This window comes from Crocuta crocuta, unplaced genomic scaffold (assembly GCF_008692635.1).
Source record: "Crocuta crocuta isolate KB4526 unplaced genomic scaffold, BGI_CrCroc_1.0 scaffold274, whole genome shotgun sequence".
Classification (NCBI taxonomy): Eukaryota; Metazoa; Chordata; class Mammalia; order Carnivora; family Hyaenidae; genus Crocuta; species Crocuta crocuta.
Genome location: NW_027530222.1, coordinates 3,063,766 through 3,089,054, shown reverse-complemented (window position 1 = coordinate 3,089,054; position 25,289 = coordinate 3,063,766). Strand labels below are relative to the sequence as shown.

Sequence of the window (25,289 nt, the reverse complement as noted above, 5' to 3'; positions counted from 1 at the left end):
TTCAGTAGACAGTGCCAGCCAGGGAGGAGGGCGACCCGCCACATGCTGCCCTTCTTGTTCAGCTACCTGCTTCCCTCCTTCCCTTCAGGTCTGGCTTTCTAGTTTTCTCTTGCGCTCTAACCCCACCCCGACCCAGTAGCAACAATGAAGGAAGCCAACGTTTAGCAGCCTCTTATTATGCACTATGAACTGTTCTAAGCACTTTACGTGTGCTAACTCATTTAATTCTCATAAAAGCTCAATTAGGCGGATGCTCTTATCATCCTCATTTTGCAGGCAAAGAAACTAAGGCTCAGAGTGATTAAGCCACTCAGTCTGGTTCTGGGGCTTGTGCTCTTAATCATTACCCTCTATTGCCCCCATGTTAACTCCCTGACTAGTTTGCTGAACAGACCTTGGAAGAAAAATGCAAACTTTAGGAATAGAAGTAAGGTTGCAGAGCACATAGTTGGCTTGAGTATGAATTGTTGCTTCATTTTCAGTGGCAAAACACACAAAATGGCCCGGAGAAGTGGTCAGGAGGTACCTAGTCACTGAGCTTTGAATTCCTACCAGCCACTCAACTCTGGCCTCCCTGCCTCCCGAATTCTGTCCCCAGGACTCAGCCCCTCAGGGGACTGGAAACCTGCCTGCTCTTTGCAGCCTCTCCAGCCACACAAGTCCCTCATGTCCCGGTGAAAAGGAAACTTCCCTGCCACCTGCCGCATCTTCTTGGATGCGCCAGGACATGGGCTCCGTGCTGATGAGGCTGTTTAGCTACTTCTGGGGTGCTGGTAGAGGGGTTAGCTCATTGGCCGCTTGACATCTGAGTCCCCTGGTGTCCCCTGGCCCACCCAGGGCTCCGCCTGCTCTTGTTTTCCAGAGCGGCTCTCTGGAAGGCCAGGGTACCACCACACAGAAGCACATGACAGAGCTCAACCCGCACAGAGCTATAGTTTATTCAGTAGTATGGGGAAATGAAAAAAACAAACAAACAAACAAACAAACACAAAACCCTACTGTATTTACAGTAACAATCAAACTGTACAATCTGATGGTTAGTATCAAGTTAGCATCCAGCATCTTTGTATTTTTTTAAGTCAAGTCATCAGTAGTTAAAAACCAGTTACATTTTTAACCCTTTGCAGGAATTGCCGAGGGGAGAGGTCAGGGGGAGAATCCACGGCATAAAAGCCAAAAACCAGGCTTACGAATGAGAAACAGGAACATTTTCCCCCCACCCGTAGCCTCTTTTTCTAGCCACCTGCTCCAGAGGAAAGTCAGTGACAAGTCAGGAATACATGCTTAGCATAAACGGTAACTCAAATGAATTGCAGTTGGCAAAAGTGAGGAGGCCCTGGGAGAGGAGGCAGGAGATGACAGCCTGGAGCGAGGGGAAGGGCCTCAGGCCCCCACGCCAGGATTGCTGGGTACACACCCACCCCGTCACGGCCACATCGGACCCCCTGGGACCGGACACGACCCCATCCCAACACAAAAAGCAAATAAATAAAATATATATTAACTCTCTCTTCGCAGGGAGCTGGGGTGGGCGTGGGAGAGGGGCAGAAAGAGGAACAGGACCTGGTCCTTTGAAGAAGAGAGCCAATTCCAAGAAGGGGTTAAAAACAGAACATGTCTCAGGCCACAGCAGGTCAGACAAAGTGGGGTTCGTCTGATCTGGGGGGTGGGTGGGTGAGTGGACACCAGAACCCAGGCTTGAGACCTGTGCTTGAGACTTCTGGTGGCGACCGAGCCAGCCCTGCATTTACTCCTCCTCCCCCGTCCCACCCACACCGCAGCAAAGAAGCGCAACGTAACACATGACTGGCCTTCCCCACGCGGGTCAGGCAGGGAAATGAAGCACTTTTGGGTCAGCGAACTGAGCAGACACCTGGGCTGCAGCGCGCAGCCAGAGTCCAGGGAAAGGAGAGGGGCTGGGGTGGCCCGGCCGCCGCCCAGGGGCACGGGTTCCCCTCAAAATGTGTTCATGCAGCATTTGGGGGTCCGGGGGCGCGGAGTCCTTCTGCCCCCTTGCCGGACAGGGCTCTTTCAGTTCCTGGGCGGGGCGGCACAGGCGGGGTGAGGAGTGCCCTCCACCTTGACGCCCTCGCCATACTGAGGCCTGCCGGGGTGCAGCCTGCAGGGCTCGATGCCCTTGGGTGCGTGTGGCTTTGTCCTTTCCTTTTGGTGATGGCAAATGAGGGGCGGGCCCCCCAAAAGTCCCTCTCCTCCCAGAGGCACAGCAGATGGGAAACTGAGGAGAGGCTGGGAAGTATCCTGGGAGGTCCTATCCTCTTTGGGAAGGGAAAGGGGAGTCAGTTTCCAGCATATAAAAAAAATTAATCCCTGAAGTCATGAAGAGTGGAGATCCTTTTTTAAATTCTTTTTTCCTCTTTTCTGAAAAACTTTGTCTTGGAGATGTTGGCCCCAGGGGTCCAAAGTGCAGTGAAGGGGATGGTGGGGGAGGGAGTTGGCACTAGATGGCCTTGGGTGGGGTGGGCGCCCCTCCCGGCAAGGCCCAGGCTCCTCAGATGGACGTTTCGTCGCTGCTGCGGGCAGGCGGTGGGGAGCGAGAGCAGGATAGAGCACAAGACAGGAGTGGGGGCATGAGTGCAGCTGGGGAAGGTAGGGGAGCCGCAGGGTGTAGGAACCACCGGCCCAGGGTTAATGCAGGAAGTTAAAGAAGAGAAATCTGGAGAGGCAGGAAAGGAAAGTGACAGAGAAGGCAGACAGGGGGTTAGTCGGAGCAGAGAAGACAGGGAGAAGCTTCCACCAGGAGAAGGAAACAGAAAAGCAACCCCAGCTCCCCGCCCTCCCTCACTTTGCCCGATGCGGGCTGAGCTGACCCCACGGGGCACCGCGGTCTGTGGGCACGTCACAGTAAGGGAGCTGGGCCACACTGGCCCATGCGTCCCCCGACCGCCTGCCAGAGCAGCCGGGGGAGGCCTGACAGCAGCCGTGAGCCCAGCCAGGGCCTCTACGGGGCTGCGCCCGGTCCCGCCCAGCCAGCCCCACTCACTCGGAGCCTGACGAGTCCTCGTCCACCGTGCCCGCCTTGATACTCATGGCGATGGGCATGACCCCGTTCAGCTGCTCCTGGAGACTCTGCCGGGGTGGAGGGCGGGGAGGGGGCCCGCCCCGGCTGCCCTCGCTGGCCGAAGAGGCCCGAGAAGACCCTGTGCCCTGCTCCAGGGGCAGCCGCAGGAGGCTGCTCTTCTCACTGATGGTGGGCAGACACTTCTTCTTGAGGATGCCTGTGGGGCGGGGCAGGCGCCATGAGGAGCAGGCGGTAGACTCATGGGACTGCCCTAGAGGGACCTATCAGCCACAGGGCAAATGTGAGGTGTGAGGGTGCCTAATGGGGGAGCATGGCAGCTGGGCACGGCCCGCTCACCTTTGTGAGGTTGGGCAGAAGGGCCTGGAAGGGGGCCCAGGGACCCCTCCCGAGGCAGGGCATCTCCATTCTCCCATGGACGCTCCTCAGAGGCCCCATTGCCACTACTCTCCTTTGCTGTGGTCCCAAAGTCTCCTGGCCAGGGAGCCTTCCCCGGCCCTGGGCCCCCATCTGGTGGAGAAAGGAAGTTGATAAGGCCCAGAGAAGACAGACAGCTAGGAAGTCACTACCCTAGGAATTCCAGGCCCTTTGCTCTCCCATTGCCCTCCCCCACAAAAGGCCAAAGCCCTGGCGCCGGCCCACCCTTGGGGGTACTGTGCAAGGGCAGTCTCTCAGCGCCAGGCCCCAGCAGGCTGTCCCAGCCTGGCTCTCCAGGGAAGGCGGCCTCCTCCTCCTCCTCCTCTTCTTCCTCCTCACTGTCTGATGAGTGAGTAGAGGCATAAGAGCCACTCTGGTCATCTTCCAGGGACAGGTCACTGTCAGAGTCTGTGTCAGGATCTGGGAGGTAGGGGAGAAATCATGGCTGACCCTCCACAAAAGCCAGACAGCTGCCCCCCACTGGCCATCAGGGGCTTCCGTCCTCACCATGCTGTTGGTCTTGACCTTCTAGGAATAGGCTACCTGGGTCCCCAAGACCAGGGGGCCCTTGGCCAGGGTTCAGTGTGGACTCTTCCCTGAGAAGACAAGGCCATGTTAGAGGGGTCAGCCCAGCCCCTTGCCTGGTGTCCCGTTCTTTTCTCTCTCTCTGGTTTCCCAGTTCCTGTCCCATGCCCCTCCTACTTCTTTTTTTTTTTCTTTTTAAGTTTATTTATTTTGAGAAAGAGAGAGTGCATGCACACGTTGGAGAGGGGGAGAGAGAGGGGGGACCCAAGCAGGTTCCACACTGTCAGCAGGAAGCCCAATGCAGGGCTCAAACACACAAACCACAAGATCATAACCTGAGCCGAAGTTGGACACCCAGCTGACTGAGCCACACAGGCGCCCCCCCTTCTGCTTCTAATTTAAGCTGCCACCGGTCAGCCAGCCACCATGTGCGCTATTCAACTCCCAGCAGGTGGCTGGCCTGGTTTCCAGCAGGCACAGCACTCTTCTCCCCTTGTGGATGCCCCCATCACCAGGGCTCACCTCAGCAAGAAGGGGATGTAGCTGGGCTGACTCTTGCCGGAGCGGCTGGCACTGTGTAGAGAGCCTGCTGAGTCTCCGTAGGGCTGGTACAGCCGCCCATCTGCATAAGGGCTGGGGCAGTTGTAAGACTAGGCAGGGAACAGAGAGGTCAGTAGGTGTGGGGAGCAGGCAGGGGTGGCCCCAGGATGCGAAGTGGAAGGGACGAGGGAGCCTGCCCTAAGATCTACCTCCTACATGCCCAGGTCTGAAAGAGAGAGGCCCCACCTTTCTGCTCCCCGCCCCCCTCCAGCTCCCACATCAGGGCCCAGTAGTAGCTGTAGCTCTGCCAGCCCTGTGCACCCCAAGTACCCTGGACTCAACTATATAAGGGCATCCTGGTAAAAAATGGCATAAGGAATTATCTCCTGAGAATGTGCTGGAGACAGAAAATCTACCAAGATTCGCGAGGGATTCTCAGACGTTGGGCATTCGTGACCAGGTCACGTCTTGGTCACTTCCTCACCTCACTCTTCCTAGCTCTACCCCAACTCTTCTGAGACAAAGTCTTCCTCCCCACCACCGTCTCCCCCTCTTCCCAGGCCACACATACCATTTCACCACCCCTTCCTCCTTCCAGGAAAGGATGTAAGGATGAAGAAAAAGTGGGGCAGAAAGCACAGAGAACAAGCTCCTTGGGCCTTCTGCCTCTTCCTCTCTGCCCCAGACCCCTCCGCCTCCCTCCTCCCTGACTCCCTCACCGAGGTCAGGGTGGACTTGGTGGTCAGCGCAGGGTCGGGGCTCGGCTTGCGGCTGCAGGCAAACTTGAGTGCTTTCCGGACCTCCTTGCTGAGCACCACGTAGGAGAGGAAGATGAAGGGGCCCTGGCAGACGAGAGGCAGCAGCTGGGTGCGGAGGCAGGTACCTCATGGCCAAGCCTCACACCCCCATCTCCGTGGGGCTGGGCCAGGTACCTGGATGCAATTGCAGGCAGCAAAGAGGTAGTGGAAGAGGAGGGTGTCACTGTTGACAGAGAGCAACGCCAGCAGCCACGTGGCGCTCAGCAGCAGGAGGACGGCGAAGGAGGGCCGCAGGCCTGAGCTGGAGGCGGGGAGGCTGTGAGCCAGGCCGGGAGGCCCCCCACACCGATGCCTGCCCCCGGCCCCAGCAACCACTCCCCATACTCACACAGGGCCTTTCTTCTCAAAGCCCTGCCGCTGGGCAGCACAGGAGGCACGGGCCGCCAGGGTGTACAGGAAGACGCTCATCTAGCGGGGAGAGCGATCGTCAGGGGACAGATGGCTTCTACCCAACCCCACAGGGGCCCAGCCCCTTCCCCACTCCTAAACGGGGGGGACACGCTCAGCCTGCTCACCCCTAGCCCACTTTCTAGCACCTACCGAGACAGCGAAGGCCACGGGGCCAGCAAAACTCCAGATGAGCGTATCATAGATGGAGAGCCAGCAGAAGTCAGGGTTCCCATAGCCCTCAGGGTCCAGGCCCACGGCTAGACCTGGGGGCATGGCGACAACAGCAGGGGAAGGGGTGGTAGGGTCTTGGGAATCAGTCAGGTGTCAAGCAGGCTCACAGGGCCAGGTGCACAGGACGAAGGGTTCCACCCACCATGTGCCCAGGTCGACCTGTCCAGGATGGGGGACCCAACCCCCTGGTGGGGCGCCTCAGGGGGCCAAGAGAGAAGCCTACGGAGAACTCGGCCTGGGTCACAGGGGTGGGGGGCCTCTGGGCCTGGTATGTGGGTCAGGAGAATGTGGCATGAAGGTGGACACAGGGCCCAGGGGTGCAGAACATCAGGCCCAGGAAGGCGGTGGGAGGTACCTGTGATGAAGGCTGGCACGCCCCAGCCCAGCATATAGTAGAAGCGCATGGGGCCAGCGTTGACGTCGCGCACTTCGGTGAGTGCCCGGTACAGGTGCAAGGCCTCCAGCAGGGCCCAGGAGAAGGTGCAGAGGTACAGGAAGTGCAGCAGGATGGCAATGACTGTGCAAGCAAACTGGGGGCCCGGCCATGCCCGGTCAGTGACCAGGGCACGCCCAGAGTGTGCATTCCATCTTGTCAGGCAGAGGGGGAGGGCCTAGGTGTCGGGTGGTGCTTCAGGAAGTGTGGGCCAGAGGAAGGTACTCCTATGGTGCGGGGGGGTGGAGCGGGGGGGCTGGAGAAGAGGAAACCATGGGCTGGGTGCTGGGCTAGGCTCTATCAGAGGTCCTGCTGCAGAAGCAGGGATGGGGCAGGGAGCTGGGGAGGACTCGGAGGACTAGAAGTTGTGGACGGTCTCCAGGTAAGGAGAGATATCTTACAGGGAGATCAGCCTGGTTGATTCCTAGGAGGAAGACCAGCTGGGCCAGGCCCAGAGCAGCAGTCAGGTTGCGCCGGATGCCATGCTGGTTGGAGCGCAGGGCACGCAGGACAGTGAGGAAGAGGAAGGCAAGCAGCAGGGCAGCCAAGGTGATCCCCAGGGCCACGTATGTCAGTGTCTTCAGCGGCAGGATCTCCCCATTCTGCAGAGCGGGGAGCAGGAGGCCAGGAGAATTAGGAAGGGCAGGGCCTGAGAATCCAGCCCAGTGCCCTGGGCTCCCGCCCATAGCTTCACGGCTCCCCCAGGGTGTCCAACCTCCCGCCGGGACACGTCCATGAGCACGGCGAAGCTCGTCATGTGGTTGCACTGGCAGCTGACGTGGCTCTCGTTGCGGAAGACGACCTCGCAGCCCCGGGCCGACCAGCCACCTGTGCCACTGACCCTGTGTGAGGGAGGCAGAGGCAGGAGACAGGACGGTAAGGCACCCCGGGGCTCTCTGCCCAAAGCCTTGGGGGTAGGGCAGTTTAGGCTCACAGGATCGAATGGTTCCAGAAGACGCAGATGGGCTTGGTGCGCTCCTCTGTCTCCAGCAGCCGGAACTGCACCGTGACTGGCTTGTCCAGGGCTCGGGGCAGAAGTTCCTCATCGTCATGGACGCTGATGCTCACCACAGGCGTGTTGATGACAGGGCGTTTGGGGACTCTGATGAGGAACAGGCAGGTACAGAGTCACTCTGGCAGTCTCGCGGCTGAGGAACACCCGTCGTCGGTCGGACCTGCCCCGACCCTGGGCTTCTCTCGGTGCCTCAGCACTCACACGCCCCACCTGCGTCCTGTACACCCCTCGTATCCTCAGCTGCTCACCTCAGGCTGCGCTTGTCCGGGTCGTAGTTGTGGGGCAGCAGGCCAGCCAGGGTGCGGTAGATGATGACGCTGGCCACAGCCTCACCCTGGTTCAGTTCTGGGTGCCGCCGCTGACGCCGGGCCAGCTCCTCTGGCTCCTGGGTCTCTCCAGGGCCCGCGGGCCTGACCATGGTGGGTGTTTCTGGGGCCGGAACACTGTCCGCTCAGCTGGGGCCTGCACGGATGCCCCAGCCTGGCCCCTGACCCACCCTCCGGCTCCGCCACTGACCTCTGAAGACAGAATCAGGCAGAATGACCGTCGTCTCGAGGTCGGGGGGGCGCTCCCCCCGCAGCGCCTCATAGCGGGGCAGCTTGGCCCCAGCAAAGTTCCCCTTGTCCAGGCGAACGACAGAGATGACTAGAGAGAGGGGTCACAGGTCAGACCCTGGGTCAGGCCCCTGGCACAGGGGCTCTCTCCACAACCCCCTCCCTGACCAGGCCTCACCGATGTTGGGCGTGACGATGGTGAAGGGGCTCAGGTAGGTATGCCGCATGTTCTGAGCCAGGGCGCTGGCGTAGGCCTCGTAGTGCTGGAGGAGCCAGGCCGTGCCACCCTCCGTCTGCTGGATCAGCTCCCAGTGCCGCTTGTTGGCCGCGTCCAGGAGGGCGCTGCCCACCCGCAGCAGATTCTGGGGGGGGGGGGGGGGGCATGGTCACAGTGGGCTGCAGCCCCACACCTTCTCATCGCCGCCATCGGGCCCCACCTGTGCCTCGACCAGCCCTGGCTACCCACCCCAACCATGCTGCTCCTTCAAACCTTCCCTGCTCATTCTGGAACTAGAGCTTCCCAGGCCCTGTGCCTGGACCCACACATGTGGCTAGATGCTGACTCCTCCCCAGCCGGGCAAGGTGGGCAGGGCCTCTGCTCCAAGGAAGCTGGCCGCACCAGGCCCCAATACAAACATTAGTTCCTATCTGCACCTTACTAGGAAAAGAGCCGGAAGGAGATGCTCTAAATTCCATGGCTCAAGGGATCTCCCGGAGGCCTCACGCCGACTACGAGGTCCCCAAAGGCAGAGATGAGAAGTACTCCCCACTCAGCCCTCAGCTTGCCTCAGAAACAGGCTCACTCACCATGACCCCCACCTAACCAGCCAGCCCTGCCTCATCCAAGCCCCACCTCGGTGAAGTGCACATCCTGCGTGGCGGACAGCCCAAAGCCTCGCTGGGCGCTCTCATGGGCCAGCAGCCGTGTGGCCAGCTGGTAGGCCACCTTCACATCACTGCCAAAGTAGCCGGCTGTATGCTGTGTGGCATTGCGCAGAAGCAGAGCCAGCCGCTGGGAGCGCCCCGAGTCCAGACCTGATTCATTCCGCTGTAGACGCTCGGCCTAGGGTGGAGCCGGACAGGGAGGGATGGAGGAAGGTCAGCACAGGAGGAGAGCAGTAAGGTCCCCAGAGGGCGGGACTGGAACTCTGGAGTAAAAGGGCCTCAGGAAAGGGGAGAAATGGCCACTCCAGGTGGGAGGCCCCGGAGGCAGGGGGTTGGAATTCCAAGAGCCCCTTTCTCAAAGCTAGCAGCAGTGAGCGGGGAGAGGAGGTTCACTTACAAAGCCCTTCAGCTCTGAGAAGGTGACTGACGTGCAGTTGAAAAGGTTTGGGGGGAGCCACCCCCTGTGTTCATCACAGTGGCGCACGGCAGTCCCTGGGGGAAGGAAGCCCAGATGGCAGGTCTCAGGACAGAGACAGGAGGCTTCCGGAACCTGCCAGAGATCCTAGGCGCCAGTACCTCATGGGCCAGAGACAGAAGACAAGCAAACAAGGGCACTGCCCTCTTGTAGCCCAGATGAGAAGAGGAAGAACCCCTGCGAGATGGGCCCAAACAAGGATGCAGGAGCCTGGGGCACACGCTCTCCTCAACCCCCAGACCTACATCGTGTCCCTTGGCACCCTGTGCTCTGGGCCACTCTCTGCTTATGAACCCTGTTCATCATCTCAGTCCAAGGACCAGGACTGGGGCTGCGTCCCCTGGAATAGCACCTGACAGCCCCTACTCCCAGAATGCCTTTCTAGTGGCGTAATTCCCGCCCCAGGCAGTGAGTTGAGGATGGGAAGGAACCCTGTGTGATTCATCTCTGAATCTCCAGTACCCCGCCCTGTGGCTGCACGCTGCAGGTGTTTCAGCATTTTCGTTAAGAATTCAAGATGGAGGTGCCCTTCGTCCCGGCAACCCTGGGAGCAGAGGGACAGTGTGGGACATGGATTCTCCAGGACCTGGAGACCAGAGAGAGGTCCCGGGATCTGCAGCCAGTCCCAGTGATGAGAGGCCAAGCCCAGCACCTACCGAAGGAGCCTTTGGGGCAGGGAGCAGCAGCAGGCAGCCCGAAGCGGGTACGGGGCCACCAGATCCCAGCCTCGATGGCCCGTGGACAGCTGTCATAATTCACTGCAGGGAAACACACAGAGTCACCCGGGAGTAGCTGTCCCCCTGCAGCTCTACTCAGGCCCCTAGCCCGCCCTAAGCCTGCAACCAGCCCCTGCTCCTGGCCTCCCTGGGACACCGGGACCTGGCACACAGCAGGAGAGCCATCGACCCAGCATGGGAGCCCCACCTTCACAGCCATTGGTGGTGACCTCAGCAAAAGGGTTGTCACAGCGGTCACATTGGCGCCCAATGACGCCTGGCTTGCATGGACACTGGCCGTCCTCAGGGTCACAGACGCGGGACAAAGAGCCCGTGGGGTAGCAGTCACAGAGGAGGCAGGTGGGGCTGCCAGGGGGCCGGTAGTGGTTCTCCTGAGAGAGGGACAGAGGATGCGGGTCACTGGCTCAGGCTCTCCTGGATGCTCATGGATCCTTTCGGCTGTGGCCCCTCTGGAGGGAGGCTTGCTGACTTCAGGTCCCCCCAAGAGTGGTACTGAAAACATTTAACTGGTAATGATTTGCGGTTTAGCCCGTCAGTGAGACGCCAGCCAGTCAGAGCGGGTTGCAAACAACCAGCGAGGCCGGCCTAGAGCTCACTGGTGAGGTATCTGTCCTGGGTCCCGCACGCCCCATGCACATCAGAGCACAGGGCCACTCATCCACCCCGTCAGAGCAAGGGCACGGAGCCCTGAGCTCTCTGCAGGAAGGCTTTCTCCACTGCCTCCCTGAAGGGCCCAGGCGGCCACGTGGAGGCCAGGTTGGGGTTGTCACCTTGCAGTGGCACTCGCCGCTTGTCTTGTTGCAGTCCGGGTCGAAGCCTTTGCTGACGTCACAGTTGCACGGGCCGCACGTGGGGTGTCCCCACCAGCCTCGGGGGCAAGGCTGGTCAATCCTGCAGAGAGGAGCCCAGGCGGACATGAGCTCCGTCTGCCAGCCCGACTGCTGTAGCCTTGTGTGGCCCTTCTGACTGTGGCTGTGGCTCAGCCAGGTTCGTGGTGCTCTGAGGGACACCCCCAGAGACCGGCAGCAGTCATGCCCTGGTCCACTTACCTGGTCTCACAATACGGCCCAAGGTAATTCTGGGGACACTCGCAGGTGTAGCCGTGGGGGGCATTGGGCTTTCGGATACACACGGACTGGTGCTCACATGGGTTCAGGTCACACACGTTAGTACAGTTGTCACCATAATAACCTGGGACCATAAGGATGAGAGAGACTCAATGCCCATCCTCCCCTGGCACTTTCTTCAAACCTGCCTTCATCCACCTCCTTCCACTCTGAGAATCCTACCAGCTGGCTATGGCTTTGCAGTGCAGGAGACAAGGCTCAGAGAGGTCATATGACCAGCCTCAGGTCACACAGCAGAGCTGAAATGAGACCCCGGGCACCCACCAACCCACCCCATTTCCGTGGGTCCCTGGCCTACCTGGATCACAGCTACAGGAATAGCTGTCCCAGTCATCGCTGCAGTAGCTGTTGGCAGGACACGGATTTGAGTCACAGGGGTCCGGCAGGCTACAGCCTGGCTCCACATTGATGCTTTCCCCGCGGCCAGGATCCAGACTGCTAACCCCCTCGGGCGCCTCGCTTACCCTCACACCCTGGGAGGGACAGAAGCAGTATTGGCGCTCAGTGGAGCGGGCCTCCAGTTGGTGAGGATGGGAATGCAGGGGAGGAGGCTCACCTGCAAACAGCCCCGGAAGCCACGGGCCACCCCACTGGCTGGCCCAGGCACTCCCCCAACTGTGATGTTGCTCAGGTGCAGCCCATGCAGCCGGGGGCCTAGGTTGCCCTCTGCCCGCTGCTGCCCATAGTCGAAGGACAGGATGGCATGGCCAGGGCCCCCACTGGCTCCCAGTGCTAGCTGTGCATGGTGCCAGTCGCCGTCATTGGCCCGGCCTGGCTCCAGTTGGAGAGACGAGGCCTGGAGCCCAGTGCCCTCCACACTCAGCACCACGTGGCCTTCCCTCAGCTGGCAGCAGGAGAAAAGAAAAGAGGGTCAGCAGATTGCCTTAATCATCTCTTTTTCTAGCCCACTGTCGTCCTTCCTGGACCACCAAACCCATCCTACTGCCCAGCTGAGGCCAGAAAGGAAAAGGTGTTATTTCCCTCGGGGCCAATAGGTGGCAGCAGTGATCCAACAAACAGCTCTAGCAGCCTCTTCCTCGGGGGAGAAGAAAAGACCCCGCCCAGCCGTCTCTGACCAGCCCCCTGGAGGCTACAGCAGCCCTGGTCACTGCCCCTCCCTGCATCACCTGCAGGGTGATAGTGCTGCGCCCCCTGGTGACAGCCTGCAGCAGGACACCGTTGGCCTGGCGTGTGCGGAACATGAGGCTGAGGTGCCAGGGCTGGGAGATGGGCAGCGAGAGGCCGTGCCAGGCCACCAGGCTGCTGCCCAGGAAGCGCTGCGGGTTGGCCATTTCTGAGGAGGCAGATAAAGGCAGATTCTGAGGGGTGGAGCAGCCAGGTGCCCGGGGAGGTATGATGCTCAGAGGTGGTGGCTCCGCGGGAGGCAGGGCACTGCCTCTCCTAGTGCCCACTCCCCTCGCTGGCCCCGCCCTCCAGAGCATTTACCTGTCCTGCGCCCGCCCCACACTGTGCCCAGGCCTGCCTCTGACTGGGCCCTTTGTCTCCAGTGCTACCCTCTCGGGGCTCTGCCCAGACACGCTTTCCCACCTACAGTCCCGCCTGGCTGGGCCCTGCCCAGCGCCTGCCCCGACCCTGCCAGCGTCCCCAGCAGTGCTGACGGCTCTCGGGCCCCGGCCTCTGCCGGCTGCCCCTCCTACCCTGGGCACAGCTCTTGCCCCCGAAGCCCAGAGGGCACTCGCAGCTGAACGCATCCCACTGGTTCACACAGGTGCCCCCATTGTTGCAAGTATTGCTGTCACACACGTTCTTCTTGGCAGGGCAGCCTAGACGGGAGAGAAAGGAGCTCGGGTCGGGGCTCCAGACACAAAACCTGGAGCTGGAGGGGCCTGTGAAACCCCCCACATGTCCCCACACCGGGCACAGCCCTCCTTTCTGCACTGGGCTCCTGGCCTCGCCCCTGCCCCGGGTCCCCGTACCAGGCACGGTGCCGTTGTTGGCGATGAAGTCGGCCATGTCTACGTGCCGGCTGTCCACCTGCAGGTTCCTCATGCAGCCCACAAAGTGCCGCGTGCGGACAGGGAAGCTCTCGGGCAGGTCAGGTACCCCACCCAGCAGCAGGGGCCCCGTCAGATCCAGAGACCTGGCGGAGCAGAAACGATGGCAACGTGAGGCAGAATGGGGGAGCTTCTGGCCCTTCCTTCTCCCCTCTCCCTGCCGCCAGGCCAGAGCGGGGAAGGGCCCAGCCAGGAGCCCAAGGGGCCCTGGAGAAAGCGAGGCACCCCAACCTGGAGGCACTCTCGTCTCATACCCACCTGTCCCCAGACCACTCCAGGAGACCTTGCTCTAACTGCCTAATCTTGCTCCCACCCCCCACCATCCCCGACCCAAACGTCTTCAGAAGCCTGAGGAGGGGCTGAGGGAAGCAAGGTGAGGGAAGGCCCCCATCTGGATTGGTTTCCATTTCAGGGTCCCCCCTAAGGCCCACCCTCTCAACCTTCCCTCCCTGCCCCGGCCCCACACCGCACCCTATCCCTCAGCCCTCTCCCCTGCTCACTTTTTGCTGCCACCCTGGGTACCCTGGGCAGCGCAGGAGTAATTGCCCAGGACAGCTCCAAAACGCAGGGCCACCCCCGTGTCACAGCCATCCACGGTCACCACAGCCACCTTCTGTTCAGATGGGCCCTGCGGGAGCCCTGTCTGACCTAACAGTGGCTGCGGACAGGGAAGGGCAGAGAAGAGAAACAGTGAACAAGAAACCCGCTAGGTTCACGGGCCAGGTACAAAGACCCCAGCACACGCAGACACCGCTTTGTACACACATACATACATGTGTGCTCGTGTGACATATGTGCTTAACTGCCTTCCTCGGTGTCCACTGGAGTTTGTGCCTGTCCAACGGGACAGGGGACATCTAGCACTGCCAGCTAGAAGGGAGATACCCCAGCAAAGTGGCAAGTTCCCACCCCTTTCCCGCCTTTCCATCAGAAGTGCCCTCCATGACCAGACCCCTGGATGAAGCAGCACCTAGGTCTGAGCACCCGAGCCAAGGACAGAACCATCCAGCTCCTTGACCCCCCTCCCACACCCACCTTATTGTAGTACTTTAGCTGTACTGTGTGCCACTGGCCGTCACTGACCCCTCCGGGCACGAATGGAGACACAGTGGTGGTCGACTCCCCTGGGGAAAGGACGCAGTGAGCTGGGACATGAGATGAGGGCTGGGAATGGGGAGGGTGCGCTCACGGGTGGGACTGGGCCCAGGTTTGGCTGGGAGGGTGTGGGACTTGGGGTCTGGGGCCGAGACACATAGGGCCTTTGGGAGATGGGCAAGGACGTGGGGCGACCGGGATCACCTGCAGAGAAGGTGAGCTGGACCTGCTCCTGGATCACCTCGAGGGCCACAAAGTCATGCTTCTCGTTAAAGCGTCCGTTGTATAACAGCAGCCCATCGCGCTCCTTGGTGGCAAACCTGAGCAGGAGTTGGGGATGGCGGCGCGGAACGGGGCGCCCGCCTAACCCCAGCCACCCCAGCCACCCGACTAGCCCCTCCCTGATCCTACTCAGGCCACCCCCAGAGGGCTGACGCTTGGCTAAGGTTATGGGCTGTGGAGCTCGAACATGGAAGATGAGCCCAAACCAGAACTAGAACCAGAACCCTGACCTCCTGGCTCCCCACCCTCAAAAGTGGGGTAGGAAGAGTGAGAAGTGGACCCTGGCGGGTGAGGAACATCTGCTGGCAAAGCGCACAGGCAACTCTTAAGTGCAGACCTGGCTCCGCCAACAGCCTGCTCCAAGCACCCTCGCTGCCTGACCTCTCACCTTTCGTGCAGAACGGGAGACACCCCAGGCTCCCACCACGCTCACCCCCTACCCAGGGCCCGGGCACTCACGACAGGGCCAGGGTGAAGTGAAAGCGCTGGCGCAGGCCACGGAAGGTGATGAAGGAGCGGGCCGGGAAGCTGCGCGTGGTCACCTGGCAGTAGGGCTTCTCGAAGTCCCCAGATGGGCAGTCGCACTTGAAGCCACCCACCAGCAGGTTCACGCAGGTGCCCCCGTTCTTGCAGACCCCTGGGGTGCAACGGCCTGAGCGGGCACTCACCTCGCAGTGCTCACCTGGGCAAGGGGAAAGACAGGGCGGATACCACGTGCCTGCAGGGGTCGGAGGGTACTGGGACGCCTCCTTGCCCGGTGACACCTCCCATAACACCCAAATTCTCCCAGGCATCTGCACCTCCTTTCATGTGCCCCCCTCCTCTGAAGTCTAGGAAACCGGGCTGCGGTGTTTGGCCCACTGCGCCATTCTCACTGCCAGCCCATTATACGGCTCCCCTGCGAGTTCCTTGAAGCTCCCAGGCCCCTCTGTACTCCTGTTTGGGGCTCAAGTGCACAGGCCTGCTGGGGCCTCTGGTCATAAGGCCCAGGTCCTAGTTAGCCTTTAGTGTCCTGGCTTCTGAGCAAGCTTGGGGGTGTTCTGTTCCCACAGGGGTGAATGTGCATGGAGGCAAGAGCCTGCAGGGCACCAGCAGGGCTGGTGCCAACCCCCCTTCCTCCCACCCTCCCACCGGGGCTTTTGTCCCTGTCAGGCGCCAAGATCAGTTTCCCTCTCTGGGGAAGAGACCAGGCTTCCACTTCGGTTGTCAGAGTTATGGGTGGGGGGTGAGGGGTAGGGGAAGCCAGAGACACCCAGCAATGGGGCAGAGACCTCTCGTCCTGAGTCCTGGGGTCCAGACAGAGGCCCTCCGTGCACTTGGGAGATGCTGACAGATTGGGGACCTGAGCCCTGGGAGCAGACCAGGATTTCAGCGGAGGGACTGAAAATTCCAACAACATCAGATGGGAAATCCACCCCTTTCTCTCCCTCCCCATTCCCAGATTCTAGAGATAGGTTCTCAGCTCCTGTGCCTAGTGACTGGCTCTTGTTTCCATGGAAACTGTTGTTCGCCTACTCTAAGCCCCCCTCCCCATCCTCCTGGACAAAGGCTCCCCTCCCCTCCCCCAAGCCCTCCCCTCCCCTCCACCCCCACCCACAGCAGACTGAGAGGAGTCAAGTCTGGCAAGTTCTGGGCAGGAGGATGCAGCAGGGTAGGCGGTGGGGTCTGCCCGCCAATGCTGGCAGTGCCAGTGGGCATGGCTGTGGAGGAGAGAGGGTGGGCCTACCCTCTCTGGGAAGGAAGGGCCCAGGGAGGAGTGGAGAAGGGGGTGTCCTGAGGAGAAACAGGAGCCTGCAAGGCGGGGTAAGGAGCACAAAGCAGAGCCTCCCAGGAAGAGGCTGGGGAGGAAGGGGGGGTTGTGTGAAGACCTAGGTCGCAGGCCAATTGGGAGGCCTGAGCCTTTTTCCAGCACCTGGGCAGGGGTGGAGCTATTCTGCTCAGGGTCACAAAGGTGCACTGACCTTCTGAAACAACCCTACCCCACACCCAAACCCCTCCGGGTTTTTCTAGGCCTTCTTCTCAACGCCTGAGAAGAAAAGTACGGGCTACAGCCCAAAAAGGTAACTCCCTCAGTGGTGGGGGAGACCAGACTCCAGGCCCAGCCTCAGGTCTCGCCAAGCGGTGAGGTGAGACTCAGAACAAGTCACCTGATCCCAGGGGTCTCTTAAATCACAGCCAACGCCTTCCAAGGGCTCGCTCTTTACACGTATTAAGTTAATTAAATTAATCCTTACAAGCATGCTCTGAAGGAAATCAATCCATTATCTCCATTTAAAAGTACTGAGACACAGAGAGGTTAAGGAACTTGCCCAAGGTCACACAAGACTAGTGATAAAGCTGGAATATNCGAGCCGCCTGCCTCTAGAGCAGGGGCTGATCTCACTTACACTGCCTGGGATGGGGGTGCAGAGTGCTGGGAGAGGGTGGGCTCCCCCCTCCTGCCTCCCCAGGAGGTTGTTGTGGAGGAGCGAGTGGGGTTTGTGGGTGGCCAGTGTAACCTGCGGCCCCGGTCCTTCGCCAGATCGGTGCTTGCACCTTACGCNCCGTGAAGCCGGGTGGGCAGCGGCAGCGCAGCCCCCCGACCGGGTGGATGGGCCGGAAGAGCACCGAGGAGGAGGCGATGAAGGGCGCGGAGGAGTCGAAGCGCAGCACCGACACGCAGCGCATGTAGTTCTCGCAGGGTTCGCGCAGGCAGATGTTGTCGTCGAAGGGGAGCACGCGCTGCGCCGAGATGGCCGTGAGCAGACTGCGGTTCAGGTACAGACGCTCCTGCAGGTCCTCGGAGGGCAGGAAGGGCGGCCCGCCCCCGGGTCCCGGCGGCTGGCCCACCGACAGGCTCACATTGAGGATGTGGCCGCCAGGGGCGTCGGTGTCGCGCTGCACATTGAAGACCACCACGTGGTCTGGGGGTGTGGCCAGCGTGGCCGCCACCGCCTGGATGAAGAGACCCAGCAGCGGGGACAGGAAGCGCTCTGGCGACATGTCCTCCAGGCGCAGCGTGATGCTGTGCGTGAGCATTTCATCCGTGATGATGGTGACACGCAGTGCGCACTGGGCAGTAACACTGTGCACGCCGTCTGTAGATAAGTGACATGGGTCAGGACCTGGCGCAGGGCTGGGGAGGGCAGGGGTGCCGAGCCATAGACCCAGCCGCGGGCAGGAGCACCCCAAGAAGGGAGTGGGGGCTAACATCCAGCCCACACACTCCTGAATTGCCCAGTTGCCACAGTGGGCTCCCTTTTCTAATTGGCAAAAAGTGCCCAAGAAACTACATGTAGGGAAGTCACACCTTGCGGGATCAGCCCCCACCGACATTTAAGGTGATTCCATTTTCAGAAGTTCTCTTTGCATACTTTCCAAAACCCTCCGTTGTGAAGAGCCGCACATCTTTTAATGTTTGTGCACCTTTCCCTGCCCAAGCCACGAGTCTTGCTCTTATACCAAATTTGGGGTTTCCCTGCACAAGAACCCAATTTTGCCTGTTTCTTACCTTTCCACAGGGCCCAGAGCACCACAAGATACCCACAAAAATGATCATCCTGCCCCCTCGGCCTCTATACCTCGACACTACCAAAACCCTGACCCTGGCTGTGCTCCCTCCTCCCCCACTGAGGCAGAGTGGGGGGTGAACTGGGTCAGTGGGCCACCCAGTCCCCCTCCCACTGGGCCCCATGGCTGCTTGGGCGCAGGCCTGCTATCCCCATAGCAACGCCCCACACAAAGCATTCTTCCCGCCCAACTCTCTGGGCTGCTGAAGATAGCCTGGGGGGGGCTTCACCCCAGGAAATCCAGCTGGGCCACCTTTCCTGGGGCTGCACCACCCATTGCCCTGATGCTGTGAGTGATTGGGGGTGGGCAGAGATGGAAGGGCCTGGGCAGCTCTCCAACCTGAAACCCCAGGAGAGCCCCACTAGGCTGATCTCTCCTCTGGCCTTGGGCCTCTAGCTATTCATCGCCCACTTGGCTCATCGCGTTGCACCCAAATGCCTGTCACACCTGCAGGCCACACACTCACTTATAAACAGCTCGGTGGTAACACACTCTAGTGTCTCACTCCACCCACACTCCAAGCCCAGAAATACCATGCACACCTGAATGCACATATACGTGGCACTGGATTTTATTTAGCTCAAAAATGAAAGCTGGAGGCCGGGGGGAAGAGGAAATGGCTTAGCAGGGTTCTAAAGGATATTCATTTTTTTAATTTAGAACGTCCTACACATAGTAGGTGTTCGGCCAATGCTAAGATGTTGATGTCTCCATAGTGAGGAAAAGATCTTTCAAACACAGCAGGAGGGGCCCTCAGTTCATATTTAAAAGGAACCCCTAGCAGGAACGGGGCAGGAGCCGGTGTTTCTGGGGTGGGGTGGGATTAGGGGAGGGACCCGGGAACAGATTCTGCTTCTCTGCCATACCTGTTTGAGGTGGCTAACTACACAGGGCAGCTCAGTTCAGCCGGGGAAGGCTGAAGGCAGACAGCCATCTCAGCCATGCCCTTGGCCCGCCCACCTGCCCTCCAGCCTCACCGCCTGCGAGTGCCAAAGCCTGCCTGCTCTCACCAGCAAGCTTGCCTACCATTCCCCACTTCTGCTCCTCCCACTCTTGTCTACAGCTACCGAACACGCTGTGCCTTTCCACCTGGCCTACCCACAGTCCTCCTACTTTTCTAACCTGCCCAAGCTCACTGACTCCAGGAAGCCTGCCCAGATTTATGACCTCAGGCTCTACTTTCCTCCCTCTTTCAGACCACCCTGTACTGAGGTGTGGAGCTGGCACAGGGCTCTCAGGCACTTGGTGCCTCTGTCCAGTGATTCCTTGATGGGATAGTCCCTCCAGGCAGAAAGCGGCTGAAGCATCCACACAGAGCCCCTGACTGATTAGGGAACGGAGTAGGCAGTCAAAACCAGTGAGCAAGAGAAACCTCACCACCACTCAGCCCCGGGAACAAGCACTCCTTCCCTGTGTCTCCCCACTGCCGTCCCAGGCCCCGCCCATGCCCCTCACCCAGTGTGTCTCTGTTGCTTCCCATCTGGTCCACCATCTGTGGCCACCTGCCCCCTCCTCTGTGGTCCCTCATCCCCGGCAGTCAACCTACTGCTGAATCCTTCCTCTTTGTTCCTCTCCCTTGCCTTGACCTAGGTCACCCCTCAGGTGTCAAGGCAGGGTGGGAACAGGGCTCCCAGATCCCAGACTGTGGCAGAATCAGACTCCATTCCTCTCTTCCCTGGCAGATGTGCCAGTGGGAGCTGTAGGCCTGGAGGGGGTGGGGGTGGGGGCTGCTGCTCTGCGAGCTGACCAGACCATGCACAGGAGCCCAGGTGTCCCAGCAGGAGACCTGGGGCTTCAGAAGGGCCATCCAGCCCGAGCTGAGGCAGCTTCAGCCACATGGGACAAGAGACAGGGAAGTCAGAGGGGCATGAACACGGAGACCAAACAGGGGAAAACAAAGATCCGGGGAAAGAGCCAGCAGTGGAGAAAGTGGGAAAGGAGGAGAGAGCCACACAGGAGATTGGGAGACGGCAATGAAGCGGGGCAGAGCTGGAGGGCCCCCATGGGCAGGGCAGGGGCGGGAAAGAAAGAGAGACAAAGAACAAGAGAAGGAAAACAAAGGGGCAGTGGGAGTCAATTCCCCCTCACCCTAGCCTCCCTGAACTTTGGGGTTGCCGTGGTGACTGCCTCCAAGGGTCAGGGCTTAGGGGACAGGGTGGGGCCAGGGCTGGAGGGCCAGCCTGAGGCCTTCCCTTCTGTTCTCAGAGAGCTGTGGTCAGGGGCTCTGCCCAGGTAGGAGCCTGAAGGCCAGGTGGGGCCTCCTCAGTGTCCTGCCGCACTCACCTGGGACAGGCTGTGGAGAGGACAGGAAGCAGAGGCCCTTCTTCTCCGTCCCTCCCCACAGCTTGCTTCTCCCGGCAGAGAAGGGTACAGGATACAGGGGCTCCAGCCCTTCACTTCCTCCTCCTGAAGGGAAGCTTTAGCTTCGAGAGGCACAGAGCCTTGTCCACGACCTCTAAAATCTCACATGCCCTGGCTCCTGTGGCCACCTGAAGGAGCAGGGTAGGGGAGGCATCTGTCCAGGAAGGCTCCAGAGCGGGGAGGGGGCTGACCACACTCTGCATCTCGCGGACCTCTCACTCCCGTCTAGGCCCAGACTCCCTGGGGTAGCCAGACTCTCTTCTTCTCCTCCCTGCTGTGTCTGGAGTGGGGTATCCTGGCCCATCCATCCCTAGGGTGGGTGCCTCTAACAAGGGACCCTCATGGGGGTGCCAGTTGTTCCCAGGCTTGGGGAAGGGGCTCGGTAACCTGGGGCCGGGCCCCTCCTTGCGACTGCCAATCACTCCCATAGCCGACAGAAAAGACAGAATGGCGCCCCCCTCAACTCGCCTCCCCCAGCCCTCTGTCCAGGGAGTCTGCAGGCTGAGCGCTTGGCCAAGCAGCAGGAATGCCGAGCCTGGGTCCTGGCCAGGCTCCCACGCCCCAGGACTCCGTTCTCTCCCCACCGGAGCAGGGGGCTCTGCCCTCAAAGGCCACCAGTCCCCTGGCTCATCCTGGCCCCCATACCCCATTCCCGGAGGCCGGGCTGCTCACAGCTAGCACAGAAGACCTAGCATCCTAAGAAGAGCCCACGGGGTGGTGAGGGGGCCCAGGAGGCCTCAGCCGGGCCCTGGCTTCACAGCAGCCCCTCCCCCAAGCTGGACCCCGAACCATGGCCTCTGACAGCGGGGGTCTGTTTGGACAGAGACAATGAGCTCTGGCTTCACTTCCTGCGGGAGCTCTGAAGGGGTAGCCAGGCCAGGCTCTTTCTGCCTGGAGGGAAAAGAATGCACTAGACAAAGTCCCCCTCAGCCAGTCTGGGGCTCAGCCGGGAGCCAGAAGGGGCCAGAAGAGGCCCGACAGCAGGGTCCTGACCCCGCGGCGGCAACCCTGTGCCCCACAGCCCTCTGCTCTGTCAGAAGGCTGTTATGAGATCACAGGAATACCCTGCCGGGCGTGCAGGGGTGCTGAGGGGACCAGCTCACCTCCTCGCCTCACACACAACACAGTCCTCTCTACCCCTCCCCCAGCTCTCCTGGCCCCCCAGTCTTCCACGCGCCNTTTTTTTTTTTTTTTTTTTTTTTTACATTTCTTGGCAGCCATAGCCAGGGCAGCCTCACCACACTTCCCGTGCCACGTCACAGGGTGGTAGGCAGAGGGCAGCCAACCAAAGCAGCCCAGCCCAGCCTGGGGCGGCAGGCGGGGCCTGCACCAGCTGCCAGGATTCCTAGGACTCCTTCCCAAGCTGCTTCCCACCCCTCAACCTCTGTGCCAGGTGCTGGGCAGAGAGGTGGGTCCAAGGCTCCTCCCTGGATGGCCGCCCAGGCCCTCCCCCAGGGGCCACCCCCACCTGACGCCACCTGGGCCCTTCCTTACCTGACACTAGCACGCTCATGATGGCCTCCAGAGGCCGGTTGTTGTCCAAGGCCCGACTCAGCCTCAGTTCGCCCGTGGAGGCATTGAGCAGGACCAGGCTGAGTTCATTCCCCCGCTCAAAGCTGTAAGTCAGGCTGTCCGAGATGTCGGGGTCGTGGGCAGGCACACGGCCGATGGCGCCCCCAGGGAAACTGCTTGAGCGGTTGGTGACATAGTTGTTGAAAAGGATCTCAAAGTTGCCCAGCACTGGTGGGTTGTCGTTGCGGTCAAGCAGGCGGACGTGGACCGTAGCCCGGCTCACCAGGGGAGCCGACGTGGCCTGGATGACCAGGATGTATTCCGGCCGATCCTCGTAGTCCAAGTCCACCAGAGCGGTCAACTCCCCAGAGAAGATGTCCAGTTGGAAGACCTCAGGGATGTTGCCCTCCACTATCTGGTACATGATCTGGGCATTGGTGCCTTCGTCAGGGTCCGTGGCTGTGACCCGGGCCACGGCCAACCCGATGGGGCTGTTCTCTTCCACAAACACGTCAAACTCGTCCTGCTCAAAGACGGGCGGATTGTCGTTCACATCCAACACAGTGACCGTCACTTCCATGGGCGTGCGGGCCGGAGGCATCCCCTTGTCTACGGCGTATGCCCGCAAAACGTACTGGGCCACGTTCTCACGATCCAGCCTCCGAAGCGTTCTCACGATGCCTGATGTGGACTCCACAATAAAGTCACCGTCTCCATCATCACCCCCTTGGAAGGTGTAGAAGACCCTGCCATTAAGGCCAGAGTCCCGGTCAGTGGCCGAGATTTGCAGCACACTGGTGAAGGGGGGCACATCCTCATAGACGCTGCCCTGGTAGGAGTCACGCAGGAACTGAGGGGCGTTGTCATTCACATCGTTCACCAGTATCTCCAGGTAAGTTGTGTCCGACTTCTGGGGAATGCCGTTGTCCCGGGCAGTGATGGCCAGGGTATAGGACACTTGGTCCTCGTAGTCGAGCTCAGCCTGGGTGGTGACAGCCCCTGTGTCTGCATCAATGCGGAACTGAGGGATGCTGTCCTCCATGAAGTAGGTGATGCGGGCGTTCTCACCTGTGTCCTCGTCCGTGGCGCTGATCAGCACCACCGTGGTGCCTGTAGGCCGGTCCTCATTAACATTCACCGTATAGTGGGAGCTCTGAAAGACGGGCCGGTGGGTGTTGGCATCAGTGACGTTCACTACCACCTGTGCTGTGTCCTGCCGCGTGCCGTCGGAGGCAGTAACAGCCAGCACATACTGCCGCTCAAGTTTGTAGTCCAACGGCAAGGCGAGCGACACCAGCCCACCACCGCTCTGGCTGGTGATAGAAAAGCGGTTGCGGGTGTTGCCACTGGTGATCTGGTAGGTGATGACGCTGTGGGCATCGCGGTCCACCGCCGACACTGTCACCACACTGGTGCCCACAGCTGCATCCTCGTTGAGTCTCACCGTGTACTCCGGCTGGGTAAAGGTGGGGTTGTTGTCATTCACATCCAGGATGGTCACGCTGACACTAGCTGAGGCAGTGAGCACTGGGGTCCCGTGGTCTCGGGCTTCTACCCCAAAGCTATAGAAATCAACCTCTTCCCGGTCCAGCTCGGCTGCCACAGAGATCCAGCCTGTGCCATTGTTGATGGCAAAGGGGAAGTCATGCCCCACTCCAGCAAGGCGGTATTCCAGGCGGGCGTTGTCACCAGCATCGGCGTCAATGGCCTGGACATGAAGAACCAGGTAGCCTAAGGGGACACTCTCCAGCACAGTTGCCTGGAAGGGAGTGCTGACAAAGATGGGGGCATTGTCATTAATATCCAGGACTTGCACTGTCACCAGGCCAGAGACGTTGGAGAGTGGGGGGCGGCCACCATCCTGTGCTCTAACCCGTAAGGTATACTCCTTGGTCGTCTCATAGTCAAGAGGGCTCACCACATCCAGAGCTCCAGTCTGGGCATCCAGGTAGAACTGCCCCCGAGCGTTGCCACTCATGATGCTATAATGCACCAAGGCGTTGCTGCCCTTGTCTCGATCCGAGGCTGTGACTCGGAGCACCGGGGCTCCCGGGGTCACATCCTCACGCACCTGGACCACGTAGCGCTTCTCACTGAACTGAGGGGCGTTGTCATTGTCATCCTCCACAGATAGGAACACAGCGGCTGTGGCACTCCGTGGACCAGGGTCCCGACCCTGGTCACTTGCCTCCACTGTCAACTGGTAGGATTCTACTTCTTCCCTATCCACAGGACCACGAGTTCGGATCACCCCAGAGCGAGGGTCAATCTCAAAGACTTCAGAGGGGCTGCCGCCAGGGCCCTCCAGTAGGCGGTACAGAATATTGGCATTGGGAGGGGCATCACCATCTGTGGCTCTGACAGTGAGCACCTCATAGCCAACCTCCAGGTTTTCCCTAAGGCTCTCCTTGTACTCCTGCTGCTCAAAAACAGGGTCATGATCATTGGTGTCAGTCACCAAGATGGTAAGTGTGGCCAGGGCACTGCGTCGGGGCATGCCATGATCCTGTGCCGTGACCCTGAAGACATGGGTGCTCTTGGTCTCACGATCTAGCTCCTCAGCTGTAGTTACAGCGCCCGTGACTGGGTCCAGAGAGAAGAAATGTTTGGAGCGGCTATCGAAGAGGGCGTCCATGGTGTACTCAAGCCGGCCCGCCTCACCCTCATCTGGGTCAATGGCCCGCAGGGATGCCACAGGGGTACCCGCTGGCTGGTTCTCGGGCACTGTGGCCTGGTAGCTGGGGGGCTGGAACTGGGGGGCTGTATTCACATTCCTTTTCCGGCGCCCGCCCATGGGCTCTTCTGCTGACCTCTCCCCTGCCCTGAGCCCCGGGGTCTGCGCCAGCTTGCAGGACTGGCATCTCAGCCGTGGGGCCTTTAAGCAAGGGTGTTCCTGGGGCAGGGTGAGCTTGCCCTGGGGGGAAAGGTGGCCTCCAATGCCCAGGAGGCGACAGCTCCATGGGCAGCCTTCAGGGGCTGGCGGCAGGGGGATGTGGGCTCCGGATTCTGGACACCAGACCCTCAGACCGTCGTGGTGGGGCACCAGGTGGCCAGTCAGCTCCGTCCCTGCATCCTTGCAGCGGCTGGTGTAGAGCCAGAGGTTGGAGGCTGAGGCAGGACACAGCCAGCCCACGGGGGCGCAGGCCCCTGAGGAGCCACGTCCCCCGGCCCCCAGGGAACGACAGGGCCCCACTTGGTCTCCCAGCAGTGGCGGCAGTAGCAGCAGCAGCAGCAACAGCAGCAGCAGCGGCAGCGGCGGCGGCAGCAGTAGCGTTGGAAGAGGGACGCGGG

At 60.5% G+C, this 25,289-nt stretch overlaps 1 protein-coding gene across 1 annotated transcript; it reads right to left on the bottom strand.

The window, feature by feature from the left end:
• Positions 1-922: 922 nt before the first annotated feature.
• CELSR2 (cadherin EGF LAG seven-pass G-type receptor 2) lies at positions 923-25,275 on the bottom strand (the record flags this gene model as incomplete). Its single annotated transcript, XM_077765616.1, has 34 exons — positions 923-2,674; positions 3,002-3,236; positions 3,377-3,547; positions 3,680-3,874; positions 3,962-4,050; positions 4,502-4,629; positions 5,239-5,361; positions 5,452-5,578; positions 5,666-5,745; positions 5,878-5,990; positions 6,314-6,488; positions 6,793-6,993; positions 7,107-7,233; positions 7,326-7,493; positions 7,655-7,835; positions 7,923-8,051; positions 8,139-8,322; positions 8,814-9,023; positions 9,243-9,337; positions 9,977-10,078; positions 10,245-10,428; positions 10,828-10,948; positions 11,107-11,248; positions 11,483-11,657; positions 11,741-12,028; positions 12,312-12,478; positions 12,843-12,968; positions 13,122-13,285; positions 13,700-13,857; positions 14,235-14,323; positions 14,499-14,614; positions 15,036-15,258; positions 17,117-17,653; positions 21,981-25,275. Coding segments are annotated over 34 exons (8,646 nt in total), but the record flags the coding sequence as incomplete, so codon positions are not given.
• Positions 25,276-25,289: the final 14 nt, after the last annotated feature.